Raw genomic sequence first — 27,493 nt, 5'->3', positions numbered from 1 at the left:
CTGTACTGCTCTTAAAGACTGAATACTGTAATGCCATTAAGGTGTAAATCACATTCTTCAAATGGGATGACAGTTCTTAGTGTGTGTGAGGCACAAAGTCTGCCTGACATTCAAGTGTAGAGCTTTTTCCTATAGTTCTTATGGTTGAAAAGAGTTTTGTACCTGCTTATCTTCTTGTGAGTCTTGTTACCTCTCACACACACACACACACACACACACACACACATATAGTAACACACATCCGCAGTTACATACATATTTCAATTTCAAAGTTTTATTGTCATATGCGCAGGAAACATGTTTCCCTGTTCAATGAAATTATTCCTTTGCTGTCCATACAATGCCAAGCAATGTAAAATCTACATATACTACAAATATACAAATCATCTGCAGTATCATGAGTAACCACTAGGGCTGGGCAATATATCGATATCGTGATATGAGTCTAGATATCGTCTTAGATTTTGGATATCGTAAAATCGTAGTGTGGATTTTTCCTGGTTTTGAAGGCTGCATTGGAGTAAAGTGATGTAATTTTCTGAACTCAACAAACTGTTCTAGCTGTTCTATTATTTGCTTTATTTACACACTTTGTCATTAAATCAACATTTCTGATGATTATTTATTGAAAATCTCATTGTGTAAATAATATTTTGTTAAAGCACCAACTGTCAATCCGACAATATCGTCGCAATATCGACATTGAGGTATATGGTCAAGAATATCGTGATATTTGATTTTCTGCATATCACCCAGCCCTTGTAACCACTTTATTTGGGAATAAAGACACCAATACTAAGCACGCAAAATGAACACAAAATCTGTATGCACAAAAATATTGAGAAAAAGAGCTTTCACTCTGTTAAACAAACTATGTCTGTAATAGCTAAGAAACACAGAAGAGTGCTTTTCTCACTGACCCTAAAATAATAAAGTGTAATTATTTTCTTTGCCTCTCCTATCTGGTTTCCCTTCAGACTTGTATTGATTGTTTGTTCTTTTCCAAACCACCTGATATGAATTGCAAGTCTTTATCTGCTAACTCTCTGCCATTTCACAAGCTAATGTTTGTTTTATTATCTGCAATAAAAGTGTTCAGATGTGTTAAGATGTGGCAGCCAGATTAGGAGTTTAGGGGAGGGCACAAATTACTAGACTGTGCGTGTTTTCTTTCCTTTCCTTTCCTTTTGCTCTGCTGTACGTCTTCTGTCTTAATTTCCTTCCCTTTTATTTCTCCTTATTCTGTTAAAACATTTCCTTCAAATTTAAAGTCTTTCTTTTAACTATGTATCTGTGTTTTTTCTGTTTTGTTCTTAATTATCCTTTCCTTTACACTTTTCTTTTCCTTTTTTCCAACACATCCTCATACCTTTACAGCTGCACAGTGTAAGATTTTTATTCTAAAATGTGACCGTAATTGACCGGTCTGGCCCTAAAAAAGGCCAGACTTAATCTGACTCCAATTTTATGGTCACTTCACTCTGGATGGTGTTCGTTTACTGGTAGATCAGAGAAATAAGACTTAAAGTTAATAACAAGCTTTAGTGAAAAATGATATTGCAGATCAGATACTATACAGGTCTACCTTTCACCTATTGGTCAGTCAAAGATTTCCCCAGCATCTGATGTCCTAAGTTAAAAATCTGCCTTATTTATTCACTTCCATCTCATCCTCTGGTGGTGCTGTCATCAATTGGATACAGTCCAGATCTTCTGGCTCCAGCCGGCTCCTAACGGTTTGTAACACACTGTATGAAAAACATGACCTTGACTTCTTCCATTCTCAGCTCAAAAGAGACAAGTCGCTATTGTTGGATTTGAACACCTGTGTGTTTTAATCTCCTGCAAACTTTAAGGAGTTTTCATGAGAGCCAGGTCATTTCCATACTTTGTGTCACAAATCCCACGCTTGCAAAATGTGGACCATTGTTGCCTCGCTCCCTCCCCCGATCAGAGAAGATCTTTCTCACACTCCTTTTATAATGTCTAATCACTGTAAAACTAAATGGCCTCTCATAACCCAGGGAGCATAAAAAGGCAAAGGTCTACACGATATATTCTAAAACCTCTTCTTAACTCTTTTCACAATATATATTCTAACAACAGTGGTGGTTTAAACAAGGGGGTAAGCGAGCCTCCACAAAGCGTACCTCCTATGGAGCCATTTTGATGCAAACAAGCCATCACCTGCCGTTAGCGTTCCATTGACTGCCATTCATTTTGGCGTCACTTTGACAGCGAATAACTTTACATGTGAAGCGTTTAAAGACTCTTTAATCTACGGCGTCGCTTTGTCCATTCATTTTAACGTCTATGAGTTTAAACATGTTACTGTAGTAATGTGACCGTTCTATTTAACGTGACGGGCGCAGTTTCAAACACGTAGCAAACATTGTGAAATGGAATTAGTTAAGTTTAGGCAACAAAAATAGTTAGGGTTGGGAAAACATAAGGGATCGGCTTTAGATAAGTCCCGTAAAACTACTAAAAGGAGGCTGTAACGTGACGTAATGGACATTACTGCGTCACATACTAAGGTTTGTAAAACTTCGGTAGGCTACGTTTTAAAATAACAGTTGATTTGTGGAATCACACACCCCAGTCTTCTGACTGAAAGTCCTGTGTTTTTTTTTTACCTATCCAGTAGAGAAAAATACTTCGCAAATCTACAAAGTGAGGCAGGTGTGTCAACACATTCTCACTCCCATCACGTAAAACACGGACGCTTGGTCAGGTGCCTTTGGCATTGTTATTGAAGTTAAAAGTCTCCTTTAGCCTCATATCTAAACACACTTGGTCGGGACTATTGGCGTCACTTTTGACGCAGTTAGGTTAAGGAAAAGATCGTGGGTGGGCTTAAAAAAGGTACATTTCCATGACACGCGGGACAAGTTGGGTTTAGGAAAAGAAGAATGGGACAGTTGGGTTTAGGAAAAATGCCACGCGGGACACGAACCCCGGACTCCGGGGTGAAAGTTGTGTGTTGTTTGACCCATCCACCACCCCAACCATCCTCCTTACGTGGAATTTTGGCCTTTCATACTACTCGCTACCGTGGTTGCTCGTAATACTACGTCATCTTCAAGCGCAGCGTAGCTGCTGATATTTATGATGTTAACTGTGTTTATTTTCATATACATTTTAGTGTTATTTAACACAAAAGTAATGTAAATTATGAAGTTGTTGTGTTTATCGTTATTATACAATATTTTTTACTCTATTTATCTATTAATGGATAAGGTACCAGTGGGTTTTGGAAATATGTCCGTCTATAGATGCTCTATATCATTTTTTGTGTGCTTTCATTATACAGAAATCGATATCCGTCTACTATGGATTGCTCTGGTATGATATAATATATTATAATGGTTAGTATAGAGGGAGTATTGTGGCCGGGTAAGATCAGTGGGTAGAGCAGGCGCACATATACTGAGAGGTTTATGCCTCGACGCAGAGGTCCAGGATTTGAATCCGACCTGTGGCGATTTCCTGCATGTCTTCCCCCTTTCTCCCCTTTCTCACCTAGTTGTCCTATCAAATAAAGGTGGAAAACCCCCAAAAGATAATCTTTAAAAGAGGAAGTTGTATTTAATTTTGCGCTCTATTTATAGTAAGGATATGTGAATGAATGTTATGTTTTAATGCCTGATTTCATGTGGAAGTTGTTGATTGGTGCACAAAAAAACTCCTACAAAAGATGGCTTATCAGGATTTAAGACCATTTGCCTGAAGATGGTCTAGTACCGAAACATTGCCTACTATTAAACTTTACATATTTTTTGAAAGTTTGACAGTGTGCGGGAGTTTCTTTGCTATGTTTGACCCATCCAGCACCCCAACCTGCCTCCTTATACTTCCTCGTTTGCTCTCGCGACAATTACTACAGCCACGAGAGTTCGCCCCCTAACAAGAAATGTAATTATCGGCAGTTATGAGCTGCTTGCATAACCGACCCATATGGTCATTTTCTGGATGAGGACGGGCTGTTTTTATCCCTTACTTACATTTCTTTCCTTCTGTTCTGTTCTTCTTTCATTTCCTTTCCAATCTTTTTCTTTCCCTTTCCCCATTTCCTGCCTAGTTGTTTGTGCCTCTCTGTCTCCCTTCCCATTCATCCTCTTCCTTTTGATTTCTTTCTGATCCTTTTCCTGCCTGTGGATCTTTATCTTCCACTTCCTTCCTTTTTGTGTTAAAGGCCATTCCTTTCCTTTAATTTCCTTTAATTTCCTTCCTTTCCTTTCTTTGCCTTCTTCCTTCTCCAATCCACCTCTCCAACCTCACAATAGTGGCAGGAAAATCTAAAAAGACAGTCAGTGAGACATAACAAACTGAGAGGAAGAGACAGAGAGGGAGTTTGATAATTGTTGTTTTGTTTTCTCCATCACCCTGGAATCCAAAAATCCAACCCCGGCGAAGGATGGAGATGAGGAAAAATAGGAAGGAAAGAGAAAAGTGGAAGAGAGCAATGGGAACAAAAGGAAGGAGTACGGGAAGGGAGAGAGAGAGAGAGAGATAGAGAGACAGAAAGAGATACTACGGAAGCAAAGATAAATAAAGATTATTTTTCCAGTGTAAATGGGTGCAATCGGAGAGGAGAATGTGACACAAGGGAGATAGAGAGAGTAATTCCAAGAAATGAGTGAGATAGATTGAAAAGAGCAGGGAGAATGCTATTCAGAGAGCTTGCTAGAACAAGGATGCACTTTAACTCAATAGGAGCATTAATTCTACTGTAAAGCATGTGAACTCAGTGACACACACACCTATAAATAGGTCCAAAAACAAACTATTGTTGACCTCCTGCAGTTTGACAGTATACCTTGTGTGTGTGTGTGCGTGTGCGTGTGCGTGTGCGTATGCGTGCGTGCGTGCATGCGTTTTTACCACCAGTCAATATCTCAAACGAGACACTTATCACTCATTGATCCACTTGGGTCCGAAAACCCTTCCCATGTGAACAAAAGACATCCATCCATACGTTCATTTTCCCCCATTTCATGGCAGCACTGATAAGAGTGAAAATAGAAAGTGTAAGTATGGATTAGGAAAGTATGGATTTTGAATGGCAGTGGTTAACCTGGCTGGGTTGCATTTGGGCACAAGACCAATAAAAAGGGGAATGCAGCTTTGTTTTAGAGTTCATTAGCGTCCTCGGTGGAGCCAAAGAGCATCTAAAGAGAGGATAGAAAAAAAGGAAGGAATAATGGATGGACAGACGGATAGAACAGAGAACAAAGGGACAAAAACAAAAGAGAGACAAATGTTAACGTTTCTCAAGAGAAACAACTGACAAACGTCTAAAAATGCTTCCGGAAATGTGGACTGTAAACTGGCCAACAGGTCATGGTTAAGATTTTATATCTCAAAATGTCCATTAGCCAGGAAGGAAGAATGCAACAGAAGGATTCATGAGAATCACTGAGTGAATAACACAGCAGGTCTGTCTCGGTTGGATGGAAAAAATGAGAAATTGAAAAGTGAAAAGAAAAAAGAAGGTAGGTAATGATGGTAAAGAATAGGCAGGACAGCATGAAAACATAAATTAGTGGAGATACGTTAAAGAAAGTAATGTATCTCAGAGGGGTCTCCCTGCCTTACAGAGTTATCTGCCCCCATAAATTCAATTCAGCATAGGTTTCAGAGGAGGTTTAGTGTGCTGTGGTGCAAATGCTGTTTCAGAGGCCTTTTTACAATCCTGGGGAATAAGCCCTGGGGAAACATAGAGGTAAATGATTTGCTATATCTGGTCTTCTATAGGTCCTGTGACCACACCTAACTGATGAGTTCATGCAAAACACCTTCTGGTTCTTACCACCCTTCCCCTGGGCATTGCTGTTTTGTCTCTAGGCTTATTTAAGTCTCTAGAATGACGTGGTTTGCAAGTTGTGTTGAAGATGGTACTGACCAAAGCACTCACTTTTTGTCAACTTTTCCCCCAATTTTGTCATATCTTGCACGGCAGCTGGATTCTCGCGATATCACAACATCACAGAATCGCATGATCACATATCACACGAAAATCCATATTGTCAGGCTGAAAGTAGTCTCACTTTGCCAGACATTCCTCCACAGCACTGCAAAGGAGGGTCTGGCTAGTCCACACAGCATTCCGAGATGGGAGAAAAACGTGCTCTGGTTTATTGGCATGTCATTTAAAAAATCACAATCGTCTTGGGTAGCATTAAGCACCGGGCAGATCCATGCTGCAGGTGCAAAATAGCCTCGGGAAGAAAATTGTTTCGGTGGAATGTCATTTGTACGTTCAAAAGTTGTTTTGGTTGTGCAACAGAAAACTCAGATTGGACAGATAGTCTAGCTAGCTGTCTGGATTTACCCTGCAGAGATCTGAGGAGCAGTTAACCATAGTCCTCATAAAATGACCGGAGTTTGAAATTCCAACACAAAGAAAGTGGAAGGTAACGGACACCTGGCCAAAAAGAGTGAAATCCAGCAGAATTTCTAGCAACAACAGAGCAATCCCAGAAGTGGAATGTCGTGGATATAGACTAGGCGCCAACAAAACCAATCAGTGTCCAGGGAGGAGCTACTGGCAGCTACGGGTCGTGATTTAGGGGTGTGTGTGTGTGTGTGTGACGGCTGTGACTATTCGTTCAAAACAACATTGTTCAAAATGGATGTGATAGATAGATGGTTCATTCAATCACCTGCGAGGTATTTTTTTTAAAAGGCCTGCCCTTTCCTAAACAGTAACCAATGATGGCTTCTTAGATGGTTCTGTGTTAACACACGATCAGGCACGTCAGGTTACGTTTTGTCAACTTTGTCAGCACATGCCTAGTCTCGCAATGCAAGACCTTCCTCCACAGCACTGCAGAGGAGGGTCTGGCTAGTCCACATGGCATTCCGAAATGGGAGAAAACCATGCTCTGGTTTATTGGCATTTCTTTAAACCAATCACAATCGTCTTGGGCGGGGCTATGTGCAGGACAGATCAACGGTGCCTCTGCAAAATAGCCTCAGGAAGGAACTTGTTCTGTTGTTTTAGTCGTGCAACTGAAAACTCAGATTGGACAGATAGTCTAGCTAGCTGTCTGGATTTGCCCTGCAGATATTTGAGGAACAGTTAACCATAGTCCTCATAAACCTACCGGAGTTTAAAAGTCCAACACAAAGAAAGCGGAAGGTAACGGACATCCGGCCGAAACAAGGGACATTCGGCGGAATTTCCGGCGGCACCTGAACAATCCCGGAAATGAAACGCGATTGATGTAGACTAGTACATACCAGGCAAAAAATCACATGTAATAGTGTTTTACACTACAGTATAAAACCTGTTCAAAGTGTATATTTTTACTCTGAGAAAAGATGTGTTCATTTGATGTCATGAAGTGATGACCTCAGCATGTACTCTGTATAGCTCTGCCCAGCTTCAGCCAGCGTTATATTACTGCGTTACAGCAAAAAGGAATCCATTACTGTAATTGCATTACTTTTGTAACGCATTACTCCCAACACTGTGGATTACATTGAATCAACACTGTGGTACGGTACCGTTGCATTGCCCTCCAGCAGTTCATGAGCAGTGATGGGTTTGTCCAGACTCGGTTTGCCCACGTAGATGTCGCCGTCCTGGGGAAAGACTGAGAGCAGGGAAAGGAGGGCCTCCGGGTGCACGTAGTTATCATCGTCCACATGACAAAACCACCTGAGAAGCCGCAGGAGAAGAACAGAAGAAAGATGCAGTTAAAATATGTAAACTGGTTTGTTTTAACAGTCTGGGTTTCTGTGCTCCTCTCCATCCTACTGTTGATGTCTGCAGCCAGCAGATCAGATATTCAATACCAATTTTCCTCCTTGTTGGTTTCTTTCTTGCATTAAATGAATCCAACTCCGGAAGACGGAGACGAGACAAGAGAAGACTAAATATGTTCGTCAACGACCTTTTTTTCCATGACTAAGACGAGACGATGACGAGACCGCACCAATGTCCAAAAATATGTTTTGTATAAAGTAAAAACTAAGATAAAATCACTCTTCATTTTCATCTACAATCGTCTCTACTTTTTCATCATGAGATAGAACTACTGGAGTGCCCGTTTTCCAAAATGCAAGAAGACTAAAACATGATTGAAAAATCATGTTGTAGGACTTCATGTGCAATACAGATGAACATTTATAATAACAAACTGGCATCACTTGGAGCTGTTGTGACTCAAGACAGCTATCATCTACGTTACTTTTAGACTAAAAACTAACTTTCTGTGCATGGATTTTGAATTTTGTCATGAAATGTATAGGATAGTGATGGCCAAATGAAGCTTCGTGAACCATTTTCTTTATTTTCTGAGCCCACTAGATGGCGCTCTTGGTTTTAAGAGAAAGGCCTAAGGCATTGCAATTCAGTGTATTCTCAACCCTTTGTTGAACAGAGAGCGCCATCTAGTGGGCTCAGAAAATAAAGAAAATGGTTCACGAAGCTTCATTTGGCCATCACTAGTATAGGATACATTTTACACATCGTATAAAAAACATATATTCCAATTAATTTGATGTATCGCCCAGCCTTACATACTTCCTATTTCTGAAACTTTCAACTGTGTCACACTGCCTTCTTCAATTGATGAAAGTTGCTATGGTGTCATCACCCAGCGGTGGACATGGAATTTAGGATTACTAATGGTTGTATGGGGACAGCATAACCCTTGGATATATTCAAGGATCAGAAAAAGTCAGAAAAGATTCTGAAAAAGCTAGTGAGTGAACCTTAGAATAATGTATCACAGATTTCTGTTATTAGTCCCAGTTGAAAGCTTTTTTCTTAAGTAAATGTTGAAGAATTCCTTCCAGTAAGAATTGGTAAGTACAGGAAAGAAATACAGGGAAGAACAACGGCATTCCTGTCTTTTTTGTTCGTCTGGATTACCTGTTATCTTCATACATGAATTTCACTGTATTCTGTGAGTAATAAAGCTTTCTTCTGCCACCTTAATGACTGGACACAATGTCAAAGCCTCATTCCAAACCAAACACACTTTTACAGCAAAATCAGAGTCCAAATGACAAAGCTTCTGGTCCCAAACTGAAGTGCTGGCTTGTTTCATTTGCTATCCTCATGGCTGCCCAACAACACAAAAGGCTTCCTTCCAAACCAAACAGCCTCACTTCCCTTTCAGTCCAAATAACAAAGTGGGCCCTGGAACCAAACTGAAACGCTCTTTCATTTTCTCTGCCACGCTAATGACGACAGCAGTCAAAGCCTCAGTCACACACCAAACGCAAGCTGTTGAGCCTCATCGTATTTTCCACAAATCAAAAATATGACCAAATATCAACAACACATTGCAGCCTAAAGCGGTGTCGTGAGTTAAAACCAAGTAAAAAAGAAATCTCAAAATTACTCACAGAGTATGATCTAATACACAATGTGGCCCTCTCCAAATACAACTTGTCTTCTACTGTCATCTTCTTTTCTTATTATTGCTTTGGAAATGAGTTAAGTTAAACATACAATAACTGATTCCTTTGGTCACTCGGGGGCAGCAGAAACAAGCTATCAACACAACACTGACATATCACCATAAATTGATATTTTTAAAGGTGTACTATGAGTTCCTGAAAGATGGTTGAGGGAGAGGGTGGGGGATAGTGTGCATGCACACTAGAGGGGGGGGGGGGAGGACAGTGAGCACTAACCCCCATCCCCTCCCCAAACCATCTTGTTGGTGATTGGCTAGAACGTGGTTTGTTGTATTTTAGTGCATAGCCTGTGCCCCTAGTGTTTGTTTGACATTTACGACCCCTGTGTTGTCTCCCGAGACCAGGCTTTTTCACAGTGTATTCAGGGGACAGGCAGCTAGCGGATCAAGGAGAGATGCCTACGTTTTGAGACAAAAATTAAATCGCGCTGAAACCATGCAGGAACTCATAGTGCACCTTTAACTCTGATATGGTCTCCACTAACTTGAGAGAGAGAAACATCTCACTGTTTAGCTGCTAAATGCACCTCGATGTTTATTGCTAGTCGCTAACTTTGTCTGTCTGGCGTTTGGTGCAAGTAATCTCTGTTTGTAAAGAGTGAGAAGGAGGACTGAAGACAAAATCGATTGCCCACACTGTTTGAATAAACAAGTGACCTCTGGGAAATACTGTGCAACGAAGATGTTGGCAAGATAAAAACAAAGATGTACTCCTGTAAAGAATCTGTCTAACCCTAGATGATTAACTTATTTGATTTCTCTTCTCACCACCTGATCCGGTTTCCCCACAGTGATTATTAACGTTTCTAATCTTAATCCGATCTTCAAATCCAGTGTAGGCAGAATGACAGGCCGGACCGTAATTTCTCTCACCTCTTGTCTGAGGCCATGAAGCCGTCGTACTCAGCAGACATCTTGCAGGACAGAGCCTGCTGGCTGTGATCCGACTGGCAGCCTGTTACCACCATGTTATAACCTGGACAGAGAAACAAAGAGAGTGTTTGATTTATTCAACTGGATTTTCTCCGTTTCACAGGTTTTACACATAATTGTCATGTCGGCTATATACTGATGATTATGTACTTTTTGTATAGTGCATATTCTAACCAAATAATTAATAAACTCATTATAATCAGTAAGTGTAAAAAAAGGTTTATTTGCAAATGATGGGAGTAGAGTTCATACAATCTGCTGACAAAGACACAGAACTTGGAAAGAAAGAAGGAGAGAGAGAGAGTGGAGGCCAGATGGGAGATTGTGAGGAATAGATTAGGGAGAGCAAGAGAATGAAGAAAAGTCAGAACAAAATAAGAAATGCAATCAGGGCTGATCGCATTTCTTATTGTCTTCCTGTCGATGCATGCACTTGTTGTCCTCCCTGGCTTTTTTGTCATTTTTTTCTATGTTTCTTAGACATTTTCGACACTTTTTTTCACTACCACCACTAGTTTTACACTTATCCTTGGAATTTATTGTCAATAAACCTTTCATTCATATGAAAATATGTCTAATTTCTGAGTTACTAAAAAGCTAAAATAGTTGAGATCAAAGGAACATATGTTGATGCATAATCTCAGACATAACATTTAGTCATGATACCATTCATACCATTTCATTTTCTTCTTCAAATGCTATAAAATGGAATAAAACACCCCATACTCCACCCAAAAAAAGGATCCTTGCGAACAGTATTGTAGGGAACCATCCATGTTTTTGGGCAATTTGGTTGAAAGACAAATTTCTGATAAAGAATATTTGAAAATGGGTCAGATTTGACCCGAGGACAACAGGAGGGTTAAGCTTTGAATTTGAACTTAGGGAACAAGACCTAACCATGGAAAACAGCGCCATGCTAAAAGTACACAAAAGTATGTGGCCACATCATGTTGTCACTCAATGTCATGTTGATCTAAATCTAAATTTGAGACTTTGTGTGTAAATTAGATTCAAGATTGCTGCTTACCTTCTGAATGCAAGTCCACATCCTCAGTGTCTGTGAAAATGAAAGTCTAGACAAACAACAAGAAATAAAGGGATTTAAATACACCAGCTTTGATCATATCCTTCTTCTTCTGCACATCAGTAGCAGAATGTCCTGAAAGCACCTTCACTAAGGACTAAACACACAAACAAACACACTCTCACACACACACACACACACACACACACACACACACACACACACACTGGATCAATATCATTTTGAATGGAGCAAATTCAAAGCGACGGAAACAAGGCTCCCCAATGTGAGCTAAAAACGTTACTGCACACAAACGCAGAACACACATATACACACACACACTTATGATACAAAGTGGTCTGGGAATCACTATATGGCAGAGTTAATTTGTTTTTTGGCAGATATATGATTCAAATAAGTCTCAAATCACACACATTCATAAACACCTTGCTGATAGTCTCACAGCCCACACACCTTGCTCATACAGTCACTCAATCAGATAGACAGATAGATAGATAGACAGATAGATAGATAGATAGATAGATAGATAGATAGATAGATAGATAGATAGATAGATAGATAGATAGATAGATAGATAGATAGATAGATAGATAGATAGATAGATAGATAGATAGATAGATAGATAGATAGAGAGATAGATAGATAGATGTGTAGTACAACACTGACCTCTAGTGGTGTACAATTGTAAAAACACTTGACCATTGAAGCTCCCAAGCAGCAGATTACATTTTATTTTACTCTTTTTAGAGGAAAAGATCTTATATAATCTAAAGTGAACGAAAATAAAATAGTAAAAGTTTATAGTTCATAGTTATGCCTATGTCTATCCAAGTCCAGAAAGAAACTTAACATAACATTACTTGCAATGAAAAACGTTTAGCAGACAAAGAAGAAATTGTAGAAAACTGTAATATTGTAATATGTCATATATAACAGCTTTTTTATATATTTTAAACAGAATTCAATTAAGTTCAATTCAAATGTCTTTATTCATCTCTCAAGGGGCATTGCGAGGGACTTTGAGTGAGTTTACAAAGACACACACATGAAAAAATGTATTCATTAACTAAATCAAATCTAAACATATATTTTTTTTAAGGTTAGTATATCTTTTAAAGAAGATTCAAATGTTATTGGAAAAATAGGAACATATTTGCTAACTTCCCGGGAAAGATATATCATATTATTTGGCTGTTCTTTTACTCAAATACGATTCCTTTCAAATTCACCAACATTTCAAAACCAGTTGAAATCCTGCACCAGTTTCATTTAGCTGACACTCCACAGACAAGATACAGCTCTTTATGGTGCATGATTCACTGAGACTGAGGAGGCTTATAACAGGGGATTTAAACTGGCAACCCTTGCGTGTCACTCCATCTCTGCAGACCCTCAGGCTAAACCGTGCGGTGTGTTTGAATTCCTTTGCCAGGCAGGCACTAAATAACCTCAGAGCAGGAGAAATCACCCGTTGGATAAGATAAACACAAACCTTAACGCATGTTTTATTCAACATCTGCAAATGTATTAGTGTGCCTGTGAGTTCTGGCTGAAATACAATAAAACTACAAATGTTTCAAGCATACATTTTGAAGAATTTTAAATGAGCTCAGTCAAAGTAACTACAACATACTACACACTGAGATGTAGATACAGTACATTGCTTTTGCTATTTATTTATTTTAGTCACACCATCAGATTAACATTTAATGCTCACAAACCCATCGAGAAACCGAAAACAGATTAATGCCAACACATATTGTATGCTTGGCTGTATTGAAATTCAAAATGAGTGATCAAAGTGACCGAAAAAGTTAGAGGTGACAGAAGGTTGTTTTCCACGACCATGTCTGAGCAGGCCCTTTTGTTTTCCAAAAGGTTGGTATTTATTTAGTGTGTTAACAATTGAGAGCATTTTCAAAAATATGTTTTTTTGGGTTTGAAGAAGCACATGCATAGTGTGAAAGGAAGGTCAAACAGAAAGAAAAAATGTTCATTTGGAAATGTACATAATAATATTCAAATCTAAAGTATGAGGGAAAAGTTAAAATTATTGCAATTAAATGCAGCAAAAATATTTTAAATGTTGTTAAAACATTGTATTTATATGTAGTGAATTGCAAATGATAGAGAAGGCAAGAGATGTGACTTGTGACTGATAGGCAAGAGTGTGTGTGTGCGTGGGTGCGTGGGTGCGTGCGTGCGTGCGTGTGTGCGTGTGTGCGTGCGTGCATGCTTGTGTGTGTTTTAAAGAGACAGAGATAATAAAAGAGGTGATAGTCAGAGCAGATAGAGTGTGAAGCCTAAAATGGTAATCACTGATTGTTAATTATTGTACTTGACTTTAGGTTTCAGGTGTTGGGTTCCGGTAGGGTACAGATCCAATTATTGGCAAATTATCAAAGATGTTTTATCAATATTAATAAAGTTATGAATATCCAAAACGGGGCACCACCCTGGAATATCAGGGACCAATAATCAACTGTGAACAGTCTCATTTAGGTGGTTTTCCCTTTAAAATACCGATCTTAACTTGGTTAATCTATCTGGTATTCTTAAAGGAACAAAAGGAAGGGTGAGTCCGAGCACAGACTGTGTTCAATCAGCTTGTTATTACAGTAGGTACACAAATAATCACAGACAACTGCCATTTACAGTATAATAGAATTTATTAACTTCAAAATCATCAATGGCCAATCAATAATCCTTCGATCAATTAAAACCAATATACCCTTTTATAAACTACAACAAAAAGCAGAAACAAAACCAACATGTGGTGAGACACTCTCGGAAACACTCACTACAGACTCTAGTCTGTATACATTCTATCTTCTGATGGGTAAGTCAAAAATGAGTCCTATCTCTCGTTCCTATGAGCTACAGAAATTTGGAATTGCACTGCCAAGACTATACGTCAGATGTACCTGTGAATATTGCACAATACGGTTAGTAGCAGATTTATGGGTCTACAACGAGGTCCCTGGACACCAGGCCGGCTGGCATCTTTTCAAGGCTCGAGTTTGTTGACCGAAGAGTTCCTTTCTCTACCGATGCTTCGCATTAAATCTCTCGCTACTCGCACCTGGGTTGTGTTTTCTGTGACATCTGACAGTCTAAAGCACGCACAGTGTTTTTGAGGAGCAGAATGGAAAGTAACAGTAAAATGTTATCCTGAAAAGAATTTTACTACCGAAGCTTTGAGGTAGTTTGATTACTGTTTGGAAAAGTTTAGGATGGGAGTGCATGTCAACAGAGTGAGGTGAGGCATGCAGCTATCCCTATGACTCAACTGGTTTGCGTTTCTAATCTCTTGGGGGGGAGCCTCCCTCCCCCTTTTCCTGGGCGTGAGGACCGCATGTTGAGTCGGTCTGGCTGAACGTGGGGTTCAGAAGCAGGACCGCGGCTGTCATGGTTGTGCAGTTGGGTGCTGAGAGGCATTCAACCCACACGGTGAGAGTGCACGTGACAGTGTGGGGGTACTGGTTACCTCGCCCAGTTCTGGTAACTGGGCCGATCAAGTTTACCTGGAGGTGGGGCCTTTAGTGTATGACCCCCTTTCCCTGGAGTACAGAGAAGGCGCCTGCTCCAGCCACCTTGAGGAGAGTCTGCTGGAACTCTGAAGGAAGGCAGTGCTTTTGCTGTGCAAAAGCTGGAGGCAGGTCAGGTGGGCGCAAGTAATGGTGCAAGTCTGGCCTGATGGCCGGGTTCTTTGGCCAAAGTGATATGGGCACGTCTGTCGGTGTGGCGCCATAAAAGGGTGCACCTTCAACCATACAGGGGCGGTGCGGTGCATCGCTGTTGTTCAGCGAGCAAAGGAAAGACCTGTGAGGGTTGGAAAAATCAAGGATGCCAGACTGCAGCGGTGGTGTGCTCGGCAGCGGCAAGAAAGAGTCAGAGCCAGGATCAGGCTCTGGAAGAATCATGGCCATTTGCTCATGAATGACGGTGACTTGTCCGTCTGGGGCTTGCAGACTGCCTGCAGGATCAAGTGGCTTCAGGGTGTCAACCTGAGCCTAACTGTGTCCACGGTGGCAGTCACTGAGTGGGCCCGGCCTCAGGTGGTTGTGACCGGTGTCCAAGCCATCTGTGTCACTTACACAGATGTGAATAGGATGCACAAGAGTCATCCTCTGGGGTGTGATATCGACCAAAACTGGTTTTGTGATGGCCGATTTATCTGGCAGGTAGCTGGGAATGCTACCACTGAATGCTACGGCTAGTACTGGTGTACTGTGGGGGAGCATTGTTTTAACGACTTCTGCAGAAGTGTTGGATGTGTCTGACTTATCCTGGAGACGCAGTCCAGCAAGGCTAGGGTGCCGACACCCCCTTTTGCCCCTGCTGTGGTATCTGTACCGTGGGCTTTGCCCTTGTGGGCAGGATCTCCCCAGGACATCAGGGGAGGGGCTTGTGAGGCGCTAGGCGTTGTGGTTTCAGGGAGCACTCTGGGCTCCTCTGGGTCCCCTCCCTGGTCTGGTTCCGCTGATGAGGAACCAGTGTCAGGTCCCTTTGAGGAGCCTGACAGTTCTGCTGGATACAGACCTTGTTTTGGGGATGGACATATGTTGTCCGAGTCATCAGGAGCTCCCTCCCCCTTTTGTGGGGGTGGAGTCTAGGTCGAGTGTGGCTTCGAGCTACACAAAGTATCCACTGCAGTGGGTGAAAGTTTTGATCCACTTTTACCACACAGGGTTTGGAAGTTTTCTTCCTCTTTAACGAGTGGAGAAGATCTGGTTTCTTCAGGAAGCAAGATGTTGCAATCAGAAATTAGCTGGGGTGAAGGATGGAGCACCTGTTCCCAGCAAAGGGGCCGATAGTGGCTCTTGATGACTCTCAAATATGACCAGCTCTGACCCCTCCCTACTGAAGTTCACTAGGCTGCTAGCCGTGGTCTCTGAGGAGACCGAAGTGACTGGAGGCTCCGAGGGGAGCCAAGTAGGTTCATCCAGGTCAGCTGGACCATTGGATGTGGTTGGAGGGTCAGGCTCAGGGTCAAAGGCAGAATCACGTGATTCTTGGACGTTCGAAGGTGTCAGCATACTTACCCGTTCCGTTGGGTCAAACCGGACACTCTGTCGTGGTCGGAGAGTATCATGCAGCCAAGGCTCGATCTGGCGAATGCTCATATCATGTTTTCGGATGTTTTGAGGACGGCTCCTCCCCTTTGGCAGTGGGGATGGAGTCTGATCAAAGCGGGATGGCAAGCTTTGTGGCTCGTACCGTTTGTCAGTGGACGGAACTCTGATCCTACCTGTGTTTCTCTGATATTGCAAGAGATCCCTCCCCCTTTTGGCAGGGGAGTGGTGCTCTCTCCTCCTAGGGGGAGGAGATAGAAGAGGAAGAGTGGGTTCTCCACTCTCAAAAATAATTAAGTTTAAAATTAAAAAGTATAATTATTATGTATAATTATTGTAATAACGCTGTTATCTAACAGCCTCACACGGGGCACCATTTGTTGGGTTCCGGTAGGGTACAGATCCAATTATTGGCAAATTATCAAAGATGTTTTATCAATATTAATAAAGTTATGAATATGGTTATTCATAACTTTATCAAATCAACAAACAATCAAAACGGGGCACCACCCTGAAATATCAGGGACCAATAATCAACTGTGAACAGTCTCATTTAGGTGGTTTTCTCTTTAAAATACCGATCTTAACTTGGTTAATCTATCTGGTATTCTTAAAGGAACAAAAGGAAGGGTGAGTCCGAGCACAGACTGTGTTCAATCAGCTTGTTGTTACAGTAGGTACACAAATAATCACAGACAACTGCCATTTACAGTATAATAGCATTTATTAACTTCAAAATCATCAATGGCCAATCAATAATCCTTCGATCAATTAAAACCAATATACCCTTTTATAAACTACAACAAAGACACTGTGGTGAGACACTGCTGTGTGTGTGTGTGTGTGTGTGTGTGTGTGTGTGTGTGTGTGTGTGTGTGTGTGTGAGAGTGAGTGTGAAAGAGGAGGGGGAGACGAGGTGTAGTCTAGCCAAAGACTACAAAAATGGCTACTCCTGTGAGCTGCACAAAACTATTTAACCCCAAGAGGGCGGTAGTGGTAGGCTAGGCCCAAGATTAGCCGTTAGCTCGTTCAGGCTAATCTATGTGCTATAGACAATGGGCTAGGTGCTATCCGGTTAGTTTATCTTGTGAATGACTGAGGCAGCTAGCTGCTAAAGCTAACGTGTCTGCAGCTTTGTGGCGGCTACACGTGTGGCTGGGGGGGGGGTTAGCCGTGAGCTTGGGTATATGTGTGTGTGAGAGATTAGCGAAAGAGGAAAAAAGCATATTTAGAGAAAGAAAAACACACTTGAACGAGAAAAGAAAAGGCACTTTGAGTCTTGATTTTCTCGCTCTGAAAATAAACTCTTTCATGCTAACAAGGGGATGTTTACATGTTTAGCCTCTCTGGTAAGCTAACAGCTGATCTGTTGCCTACACGGGTCCACGCCGTGACTGTCTCGTCACGCCACAGTACCGTTGGTTCGACTGACTAACGGGGGTTTTACTATCTCGCTCAGAACAGTAACTATGCTCCGTGGAAGGAGCTAGCAATGCAGCATTTACAGTTTACCTAAGCTACATTATTCAACACATCATCAAGTACCCAGATCAAAGATACATTCACAGCCAAACAGATTAATAATCAAAGTGTGCAGTAATACCACCGTATTAATCAGATCAAATTAATGGTAACACAAATAGCAACAATAGCACATTACTCATTAATAATACACACCCTGTTCTAATCTGCCCAGAACACTATTAAGCCTCTTAGTTTTGGATGTGCAGTTCACTTAGTTGTTCGGCGGATCCTGCGAGGGTCCGTGATTTAACGAAACAGAAAAGCTCCCTCCGGCAGTTGGATTTTTAGCTCTGTCAGAGACGACTGTAGAAGACGTGATGTCCTCCTTTCCTCGGAAAACAGGGTAAGTTACCCTCTGCAGATTCGGTGAAAATCTCCTTCACCAGGACCCCCCTTTAGTACCATGAAGATACTATTCAGCTCAAACTCGACTGGCGAGGTGAGGCTGTGGATTGCTCGGCAGCGCTGCAACGTGTCATCCTTTCAGTAACAAACGCTACTAGTGGAAAGACAAAGTTTCGTCAGTGCTCAGCGTATTTATTCCCCCGGTCAGTTGGTCGCGGCCCTCTGGTCCGTTCAGGGTCCGTGGTCCAATCGGAAATCAGTGTTCTTGAGCAGGTCACATGCTCTTTGTTTCCTGATCAGTTTAAACAGTGCTCTTTGTTCAGAATGACCACCTGTTGGTCATGACTTCTTTATCTCAGAGGCCGCTGCTCTGAGGCCTCTATTTACAAGATAATGTTTAATATCCAGTTTAATTCTTCCTTGCTGTGGTCCCAACACATGTTAAAACTAGGTTTAGTTTGACAGAATATTCTGGACTAAATGACCTGTTCCTCTTTCTTCCAGGAATTTCAACCACATTTAATGACCTTCGTCAGAGGATGGGTCTTTGCTTAGTTGTCATGAAAATGCTTACAAATTAAATCAACAGAATGAAAGTGTGTGTTGTAAGTGTGCAAAGTTGTTTGCTTTAACAACTATACTGCATCACAGTGTTTCTTGCTGTGTATGTTTCTATATTAAAGTAATTCATCTCCATAATATCCTCTCTGCTGCACTATAAAAGAAAGGCTGCATCATCTATTGAAGCACAGTTTTACTGTACCAACCAGTTCCTCTATCAATTATTGACACTCGTCTACTTTACCGTTGTCCATTCCTCCCTCTCATCCCTCTAGCAGAAAAAGGAGGAGGAAGTACAAATGTACATGGATCAATCCTCATCACCACTATCACCAAGAGAACCACCATCAACATCTACCACAGTAAAACCCCATCACAGTTTCCTCCCCTCCGGTCATAACTCAAACCAAACTACATGTACTGAAATCAGTCAACCTGAGCTGAGGAACAAAAATGGCAGATCATCAGCATGGAGCGTCTCGTAAACAGAGTTTGAGAAGACGTTTCACTGAGGTCAGGAAGACGTATAAATCTCAGCTTGTTTTTTACGCTGTTAAAGGGCCATTAAGGAAGATTTGTACTGCCATATAGCACAAAATGACTGCTGGATAAGGCTTGTTGATCAATACTTCAAGATTTCATTGGCTGTGTGATAGCAATCTGGCTTTCAAATCTGGCATTTGGACCTTAACTAATTTTCAACTGGGGCATATTAAGGTATCTCAGGGGAACTTAAATGAGAGCAAAGGAGAGGAAATCATTTTAATTACTTTGTATAGATTTATCTAGTTGCTTAGCGGATTTACGCCAATGACCCGATAGCAAGCTTTTATGTCTAACGTTATTCATTTTTACAACATTATAATACATTTAAGTGAATGAACAAAGCTTTAAAAGAATAGTTGGGAAATAGGAACTATGCTAACTCGCTATCCTTCTATAGATGAGAAAACTGATACTACTTTTATGTCTACATGTTAAGTGTGTGGCTGGAGCCACAGGTTGATAAGTCTAGCTTAGCATAAAAAGACAAAGAAAAAACAGCTTGTCTGCGTCTCTGTTCACCACAAACAGTAATGTAAAAATGACAATTTGCAGTTTTACAGTGAAGTTATCTGCTGTAACAGCCAAGAGCAGTGACTTCCCAGAGGCTTGTCGTTACAGTGACGGAGATACTGCACACAAAGTCTAAAGGTAAAGTCTACTCCAAGGAGCTGGAAAGGAGGGATCGGCCGATAGTCGAACCTCAGATTGAAGAGGAACAATGCGTATTCCATCCTGTCCGTGGAACAACGGACCAGCTCTTCACTCTCGCAAGGATTCTGGGGGGGGCCTGGGAGTATGTCCATTGATTTTTATTCTGTGCGCACGGCTTAGTTTTTTTTCTCAGCTGACCCCAGGGTATGGCTGTTACCTTTCCTCTAGTCTGTATTGACGACGATTCATTTCCGGGATTGTTTAGGTGCCGCCGGAAATTCCGCCGGATGTCCCTCATTTCGGCCAGATGTACATCACCTTCCCCTTTATTTGTATTGGCATTTTAAACTCCGGTGGATTTCTGAGGACTATGGTTAACTGCTCCTCAGATCTCTGCAGGGTAAATCCAGATAGCTAGCTAGACTATCTGTCCAATCTGAGTTTTCTGTTGCACGACTAAAACAACTTTTGAACGTACACGTTCCACCAAAACAAGTTCCTTCCCGAGGCTATTTTGCAGAGGCACTGTGGCTCCGTCCAGGGTTTAGCGCCACCCAAGACGATTGTGATTACTTTAAAGAAATGCCAAAAAAACTGATCCCTTTTTTCTCCCATCCCGGAATGCTGTGTGGACTAGCCAGACCTTCCTTTGCAGCACTGTGGAGGAAGGTCTGGCAATGCAAGACTACCTTTCCTCAGATGATCGTACTTAGCCATTAAAACCCAAGTGTATGCAACGATGAGATTATTTCTGACCTGGGCGATGAACAGGGACCCTAGATCATTTTAGGGACCAAATAGGTCATTGTTAGGGGACAGTTTCTGTCGCAATGCTCCTGTTCAGGCTGGAAGCAGATTAGCTATTTGCCGAGCTGGTTAGAAATGACTCTTCACCCTGTAAAATGGACAAAATGTGTGTGTGTGTGTGTGTGTGTGTGTGTGTGTGTGTGTGTGTGTGTGTGTGTGTGTTCACAGGTTCATTCTTTTTGCAATCTGCCTCCCCACTCCACTTCCTGTTCTATGACCAGCTTCCGTTTCAGTATTGTTAACAGAGCTGCTACACAGCGGCTGCTTCCCCTCGGCCCAGACAACCAGCCTGCACAGCTTCCTGTGTGTGTGTGTGTGTGTGTGTGTGTGTGTGTGTTCTCTTGTATTGCTGCGTCTTGCATCTTTGTGTTTTCATGGGTATATATACAGTACAATATATATATATATACACACACACACACACGCACCTAAAGGATTATTAGGAACACCATATTAATACCGTGTTTGACTCTATCCTATCAGTATGGGCCAACATATCTAAATGCTTCCAGCACCTTGTTGAATCAATGACACAAAGAATTAAGGCAGTTCTGAAGGCAAAAGGGATCCCCCACACCATTACACCACCACCACCAGCCTGCACAGTGGTAACAAGGCATGCCGGGTCCATGTTCTCATTCTGTTTATGCCAAATTCTGACTCTACCATCTGAATGTCTCAACTGAAATAGAGACTCATCAGACCAGGCAACATTTTTCCAGTCTTCAACTGTCCGATTTTGGTGAGCTCGTGCAAATTGTAGCCTCATTTTCCTATTTTTAGTGGAGATGAGTGGTACCCGGTGGGGTCTTCTGCTGGTGTAGCCCATCCGCCTCAAGGTTGTGCGTGATGTGGCTTCACAAATGCTTTGCTGCGTACCTCGGTTGTTAGGAGTGGTTATTTGAGTCAAAGTTGATCTGCTATCAGCTTGAATCAGTCGGCCCATTCTCCTCTGACCTCTAGCATCAACAAGGCATTTTCGCCCACAGGACTGCCGCATACTGGATGTTTTTCCTTTTTCAGACCATTCTTTGTAAACCCTAGAAATGGTTGTGCGTGAAAATCCCAGTAACTGAGCAGATTGTGAAATACTCAGACCAGTCCGTCTGGCACCAACAACCATGCCACACTCAAAGATGCTTATATCACCTTTCTTTCCCATTCTGACATTCAGTTTGGAGTTCAGGAGATTGTCTTGACAAGGACCACACCCCAAAATGCATTGAAGCAGCTGCCATGTGATTGGTTGATTAGATAATTGCATTAAGGAGAAATTTAACAGGTGTTCCTAATAATCCTTTAGGTGAGTGTATATACACACACACACACACACACACACACACACACACACACACACACACACACACATACATGCTGGTCATATCATTAGAATATCATGAAAATGTTGATTTGACAGTGATTGTGTTTTGTCTTTGTAGTGAGAAAGAGGAATACACTATTAGTATGTTCCTCTTTCACTGTTAAAACCATGCCTCTTATTTATAACTGCACAAGCAACAGCAAAGACAGAAAACAAGAAGCTAAAAGTTGAACGCCTCCTTTCAAGATCACTTCTCATCTGTATTACTTTGTTCCGTGAAACACAACATTGAATCATATTAAAAGTGTATTCCTTTGAAAGACATTTACAAAACGCTTTGTTACAAAGCGGTCTTTCACTCTGACATAAAGAAATGTTCCTGGTAAAGTGTGTGTGTGTGTGTGTGTGTGTGTGTGTGTGTGTGTGAGAGAGAGAGAGAGAGAGAGAGAGAGAGAGCAAAAAATGGGGCACTGCTGTCTGCAATGTAGCACTCAATACCAGAACGCTTGTATGATCAAAATCTTAAGATGATCTGTAATAAATCCTTTTAAACTGGACTAATGGCAGAATAACAGATACTTCAAAGACAAGGCTTTCTAATAGGTTTGTTACTTCCTGACTGAGCCTCAAAAGCTCACTCATGTCAGATCTTTCACACAAAAAAATACAATACCTAATGTCACCTTCCCTGGAGCCTTTAAACTAATCTAAAACCCTTAAACAGTGATGAGCGTTATATTTTGAGTTTGAAAATTCCATCTACATCTCCGCGAGCCGTAAATGTTACAGGTGCAAATAAGGAAACTGGTCGAAGTTGTGCTTTTTGCAAATTGGTCTTCAGAAAGTTTTCATATGTATATGGTTCACATTCTTTACATCACTTGGCAGTATAACTGACCAACTATTTCGCTCGGGGACTAAACTTTAATCAGCCAAGTCAATCATCAGACCTGCAGTTTCAAAGCAGGAAGGAAGTGAATGTTTTCATTTCATCATAAAGGCCTTATGATGAAATGAAAGCAGTCAGCACATGACTTCTTCTTCTTCTTAGGCCAAATGATGGCTCAGATATTTAGATTTTTGTATTCAATACATGTATAATGACTTTAAAACATTAAACAGTTAGCCAAAACAGTCTGTTCTCTTAAATGTAGTATAGCCTATATATAATTCAAAATAAACAGAGAAAGTTGGCTTACATATGATCATAACTTTGGTGCAGGTGGCTTTGGGTGACAGCAGCAGCTGAGTGTCTTAATGCAAGACTTTTCAGAGCAGCCCACAACAGCACGTACACAACAGACACTTACATGCGTCTTGGTTCTGGAGATCCACGTCTCCAACAGGAGCGCAAGACGCGTCTTGTGGAACTTCCCGGTGGTCTTCACAGCGACGAAGATGTCCTCCAGCTTCAGTTTCGGCTGGGCGACATGTGCAACTCCGGAGGCTGTGTATCCTCCGTTCCCGCTGCTGCTGCTGCTGCTGTTGACAGACGGGTTCTGTGCGTCTGTGGCCGGGGATGGAGCCCGATGGATGGGGCGCGGAAACACACATGGTAACGGATGGTGAGCCACGCTGAGTTTGGGAGGGCTGCTGGTGCGTAATTGAAAGTCCACGTAGAGGATGATGAAGATGGTGAGAATCAAAACGGGCAACCTCCGACGTATCCATTTCTTCTGCATGATAGAAATAAGTTATTTACATTCCATGAAGCGTGAAAACCATGTTCTTGGTCCCCTCATGTGAATTTGTTTTGGTCTTTTCGTGGTAGTTCCTCCATCACCTCCCCGTCTTCCTTCTTCAAACTTTGTCATCGGTGTTCCTCATTAATCAATTGGCATGACTGTAGGAGACTTGGACTGGAGAGGGTTTATCAAAATCATTTAATAATCACTTTTTAGTATTTCGCATGTTTTAAAGAGACACCACAGCAGCATGGCAATAAGACAGATGTTCCTCTCTTTTTCTATGTAAACGCCGCTGTCACTCGGAAATATTTGACTTTTGTCACAGTCGCAGCTCTGCCCACCCATTGTCACCAGTGTCAAGCTACACGGAATCAAATGATGACACTTCCTGGCTCAGATTTCAAAATAAACTACAACAGTGAAAATTATAGTATACTTCCGGTTATAAGCTGCCCTTTTATTTGAGAGTACTAAATTAAAAATGCACATGGAAATATGAGTAAATAGTAGGCTATATTTGACGAAGGAATTTCTTGTTTTTCTGACTCACAGCACACATTTCAAACTCAGAAGAACCACAAAAAGAGAAAAGTATTTGGTAACACTTACCACACATAAGACATAATAATAACACATAAGAGTGACATGACATGACAATGTCATGAACACATGACACTGTCATGACACATGAACCCTAACGCTAACCCTAACCCTAACCCTAACCATAACCATAACCATAATTTGTCATGACAAAAACCGAATGACACTTACTGACAGAAGCGTTATGAAAGAAACATTTATGACTTGTTTATAATGTTCATGACACGTTCATGACAGTGTCATGTCACTCTTATGTAGATACCTTCAAGTAAAGTGTAACCAAGTATTTTAGTATATGTGAAAAAAAGTCAGAAAAAAACAACTTCTGTAAGAGAATTGAAAATGTTATTGTTATCATCTCGTAAACCCTTTTCTCGCGACCTCTATCAGAGGTCCTGATCCCCAGGTTGGAAACCAATGATAAATATGAAGAGCTGACAAAAATTCACCAAATAAGAATTCATCACAAACTATACACCAGACAACGTATCACACCCCACTGAGCCTGGTGTCATCTGTTCACTCAACCTGAAACAGCAAAACACTCCGCCTTCTGCCTTCCTCCTCAGCGCTCAGATTTTCTGTTACGCCGCTCGCTGAGACGTTCAGCTGTACACAGAAACACTGCAAAGCTGCTGAATAAATGAGCTTTTTGCAGATAGAGGGTTTGATTCCAAAACACAAGTATACACTTCTTTGTTTTGTGGATCATTAAAGTGTTACCCTCCTGAAATGAATCTGTTTATATTTTACACTGATATCCTCAAAAACTTAACTGTTGATAAAGCAAAAGCCCAAGGATGACTCTTAATGTTAATGGTAGGTTTAGTGGCAATAAGCATCATGTCAGCAAACAGGCTGTTTTTGTTTTTCTAAAAATGGCCATCTTATTTTGAAAGGGAACTGTGTGTCAGGATCCAAACCCACAAGGCCAGTCTTGTCCATGGTGCACTAAAGGCGAAGGTTTGAGAACAGTTCTAACACTGATGTAGAGTCGTGAGTATATTTTTGGATGTGAAAGAAATGATCTACATTATTTATGCTCATGAATCCCCTTTGTGTGAGTTTTTGAAGCTGAGTTACTGTGAATTTATTTTAAGTATGAATGATAAAGAAAAATCAGGATACAATAAAAGAAAGCAATTTTTTTTCGATGACACAACATGATTAATGATAAAGATGCAACAAGTAAAAGGAAAAATTACTATCTGATGGATTAGGACTGGCAACTGTTGAAGTGTCCTTGAGCGAGTCCTCATGGGGAGTAAAGTCAAAGTAAAACTGAACCTCGCAACTTTGCTTGGCTTTGCCTTTGCTTCAAATTAGGCAGACCAACAAAAAGTCCAACTGGTCATTAAAGCAACACTAGAGAACTTTTCCCGCTTCAGTCCCCCTACAGGGATTACATTGTCCAGTTCACTCGAACTACGGATCCGCTACCCGATCTGGCAAACTTTGCATAATATAATGTAATGTAATGGACAATTCCGCTTCCAACCTGTAGGGGGACCGAAGCGGGAAAAGTTCTCTAGTGTTGCTTTAATAAAAGGGTTTATCCCCTGGGAATCAAGAATGTGTTCAACAAATTCAGTGTCAATATTTTGTGTTCAAAGTTGCATTTTTGGCTTGAGGGTGATGCTGAAGGACATCTCATGGAGTTTCCAAAATGAAACAGGTGAATACTCTGCACAGCATGAAAGTGCTATCTGTAAATTTTAAATCTGCCGATCAGATTTTAATATTCTTAGGATGGAATGGCACTCGTCGATCAGTCAACCACTTTAGTCCAGACTGAAATATCTCAGCATCTAGTGGATGGATTGCCATGACATTTTGTACAGACATTCATGGACCCCAGATGATGTACATACATACATACATGGTGATACCCTAACTTCCTCTAGCGCCACCAGCAGGTCATCATTTTTATTTGTGCAATACTTTAGTTCATGACCAAATACCTGCAAAAATAATAACATTCCCATCAGCATCAGCTGTACTTTATGTTTAGTGCTAATTAGCAAATATTAGCATACTAAAATAGTGAGGGTTAACATAATGCATGCCAAACATCGGCATGCAAACATTGACATTGTGAGCTTGTTAAAGATGCCGTAGGTAGGATTGTGAAGATCCAGGACTTAGCCAAAAAATTTGAACATCGACAACTTCTCAGTTACGGTCTCCTAAGCCCCTCCACCAACAAGGGAGAATGAATGCGCGTGCATGAGCAGTGATTGACACGCAGTTAGACACCCCCCTCTGGCCATGCATTGGTGCATCTGAACAGGGAGCGGTGGATTTTTTTAAATGACCTGCTTCATGTAGTTCTACTGGAACATAGGGTCAGTTTCAGCAAATATGACAGAAAGTTAGTTTTATAAGTCTTACCTACTGCACCTTTAACGGCTGGCATTAGCATTTAGCTTAAAGCACCGCTGTGCCTAAGTAAGTACAGCCTCACAGGGTTCAGGCCCATAGACAGGGGGGGGTTCAGGTGATTCGAAAGCCTTCTTGAAAGGTTCTTCAAAAAAAGAACCCCCCTTCCACTAGGCTGGCTACGGGCCTGGGGTTGCTAGTGTGGCTGCAGACTCTCTAGTCTTGTTGTATGATTTGTGTAGATGGAGAGAAGACAAAGCATAGTTTTTCCAGTTGAGGAAAAGTGAGTAAAGACAGATCTATGATGCTGGTGTCAAACAAGGCAATGTATTTCACATGCAACTAACCGCAGATCTGCAAAGACGCATGCTGCATTACTCCACTGCATTCTGGTTTGCTTGTGCTACAGCTGCTATCTCTCCCTGTATGACTGTTGAACGTCTGCATATCTATATATCTAATCAAATCCAATGTTAAGTGTTGCTGTTGGAGAGAGCTTTAAACAAATCTTTGCCATTAAATGAAATGATATCTGCCGTGGGAACATATAGACATGATGTAATTTCATATACATTTGT

The 27,493-nt window shown here is 41.3% G+C and overlaps 1 protein-coding gene across 1 annotated transcript in view; it reads right to left on the bottom strand.

Annotated features, from left to right (window-relative positions):
• mfng (MFNG O-fucosylpeptide 3-beta-N-acetylglucosaminyltransferase) overlaps nucleotides 1-24,295 on the bottom strand; it is a 35,073-nt gene extending 10,778 nt beyond the window's left edge. The window contains exons 1-4 of the mRNA XM_078274514.1: nucleotides 23,559-24,295; nucleotides 11,401-11,446; nucleotides 10,311-10,413; nucleotides 7,513-7,666 (exon numbers count right to left, since the gene is read on the bottom strand). Of these exons, the coding sequence (XP_078130640.1) occupies nucleotides 7,513-7,666; nucleotides 10,311-10,413; nucleotides 11,401-11,446; nucleotides 23,559-23,930 (675 nt within the window). The 5' untranslated portion in view covers nucleotides 23,931-24,295. The remainder of the gene's footprint in view (nucleotides 1-7,512; nucleotides 7,667-10,310; nucleotides 10,414-11,400; nucleotides 11,447-23,558) is intronic.
• Between the last annotated feature and the right edge of the window lie 3,198 nt (nucleotides 24,296-27,493).

Source organism: Sander vitreus, chromosome 2 (assembly GCF_031162955.1).
Source record: "Sander vitreus isolate 19-12246 chromosome 2, sanVit1, whole genome shotgun sequence".
Lineage (NCBI taxonomy): Eukaryota > Metazoa > Chordata > Actinopteri > Perciformes > Percidae > Sander > Sander vitreus.
Note: the sequence above shows the minus strand (reverse complement) of the source record. Positions and strands in the feature narration are given on the sequence as shown.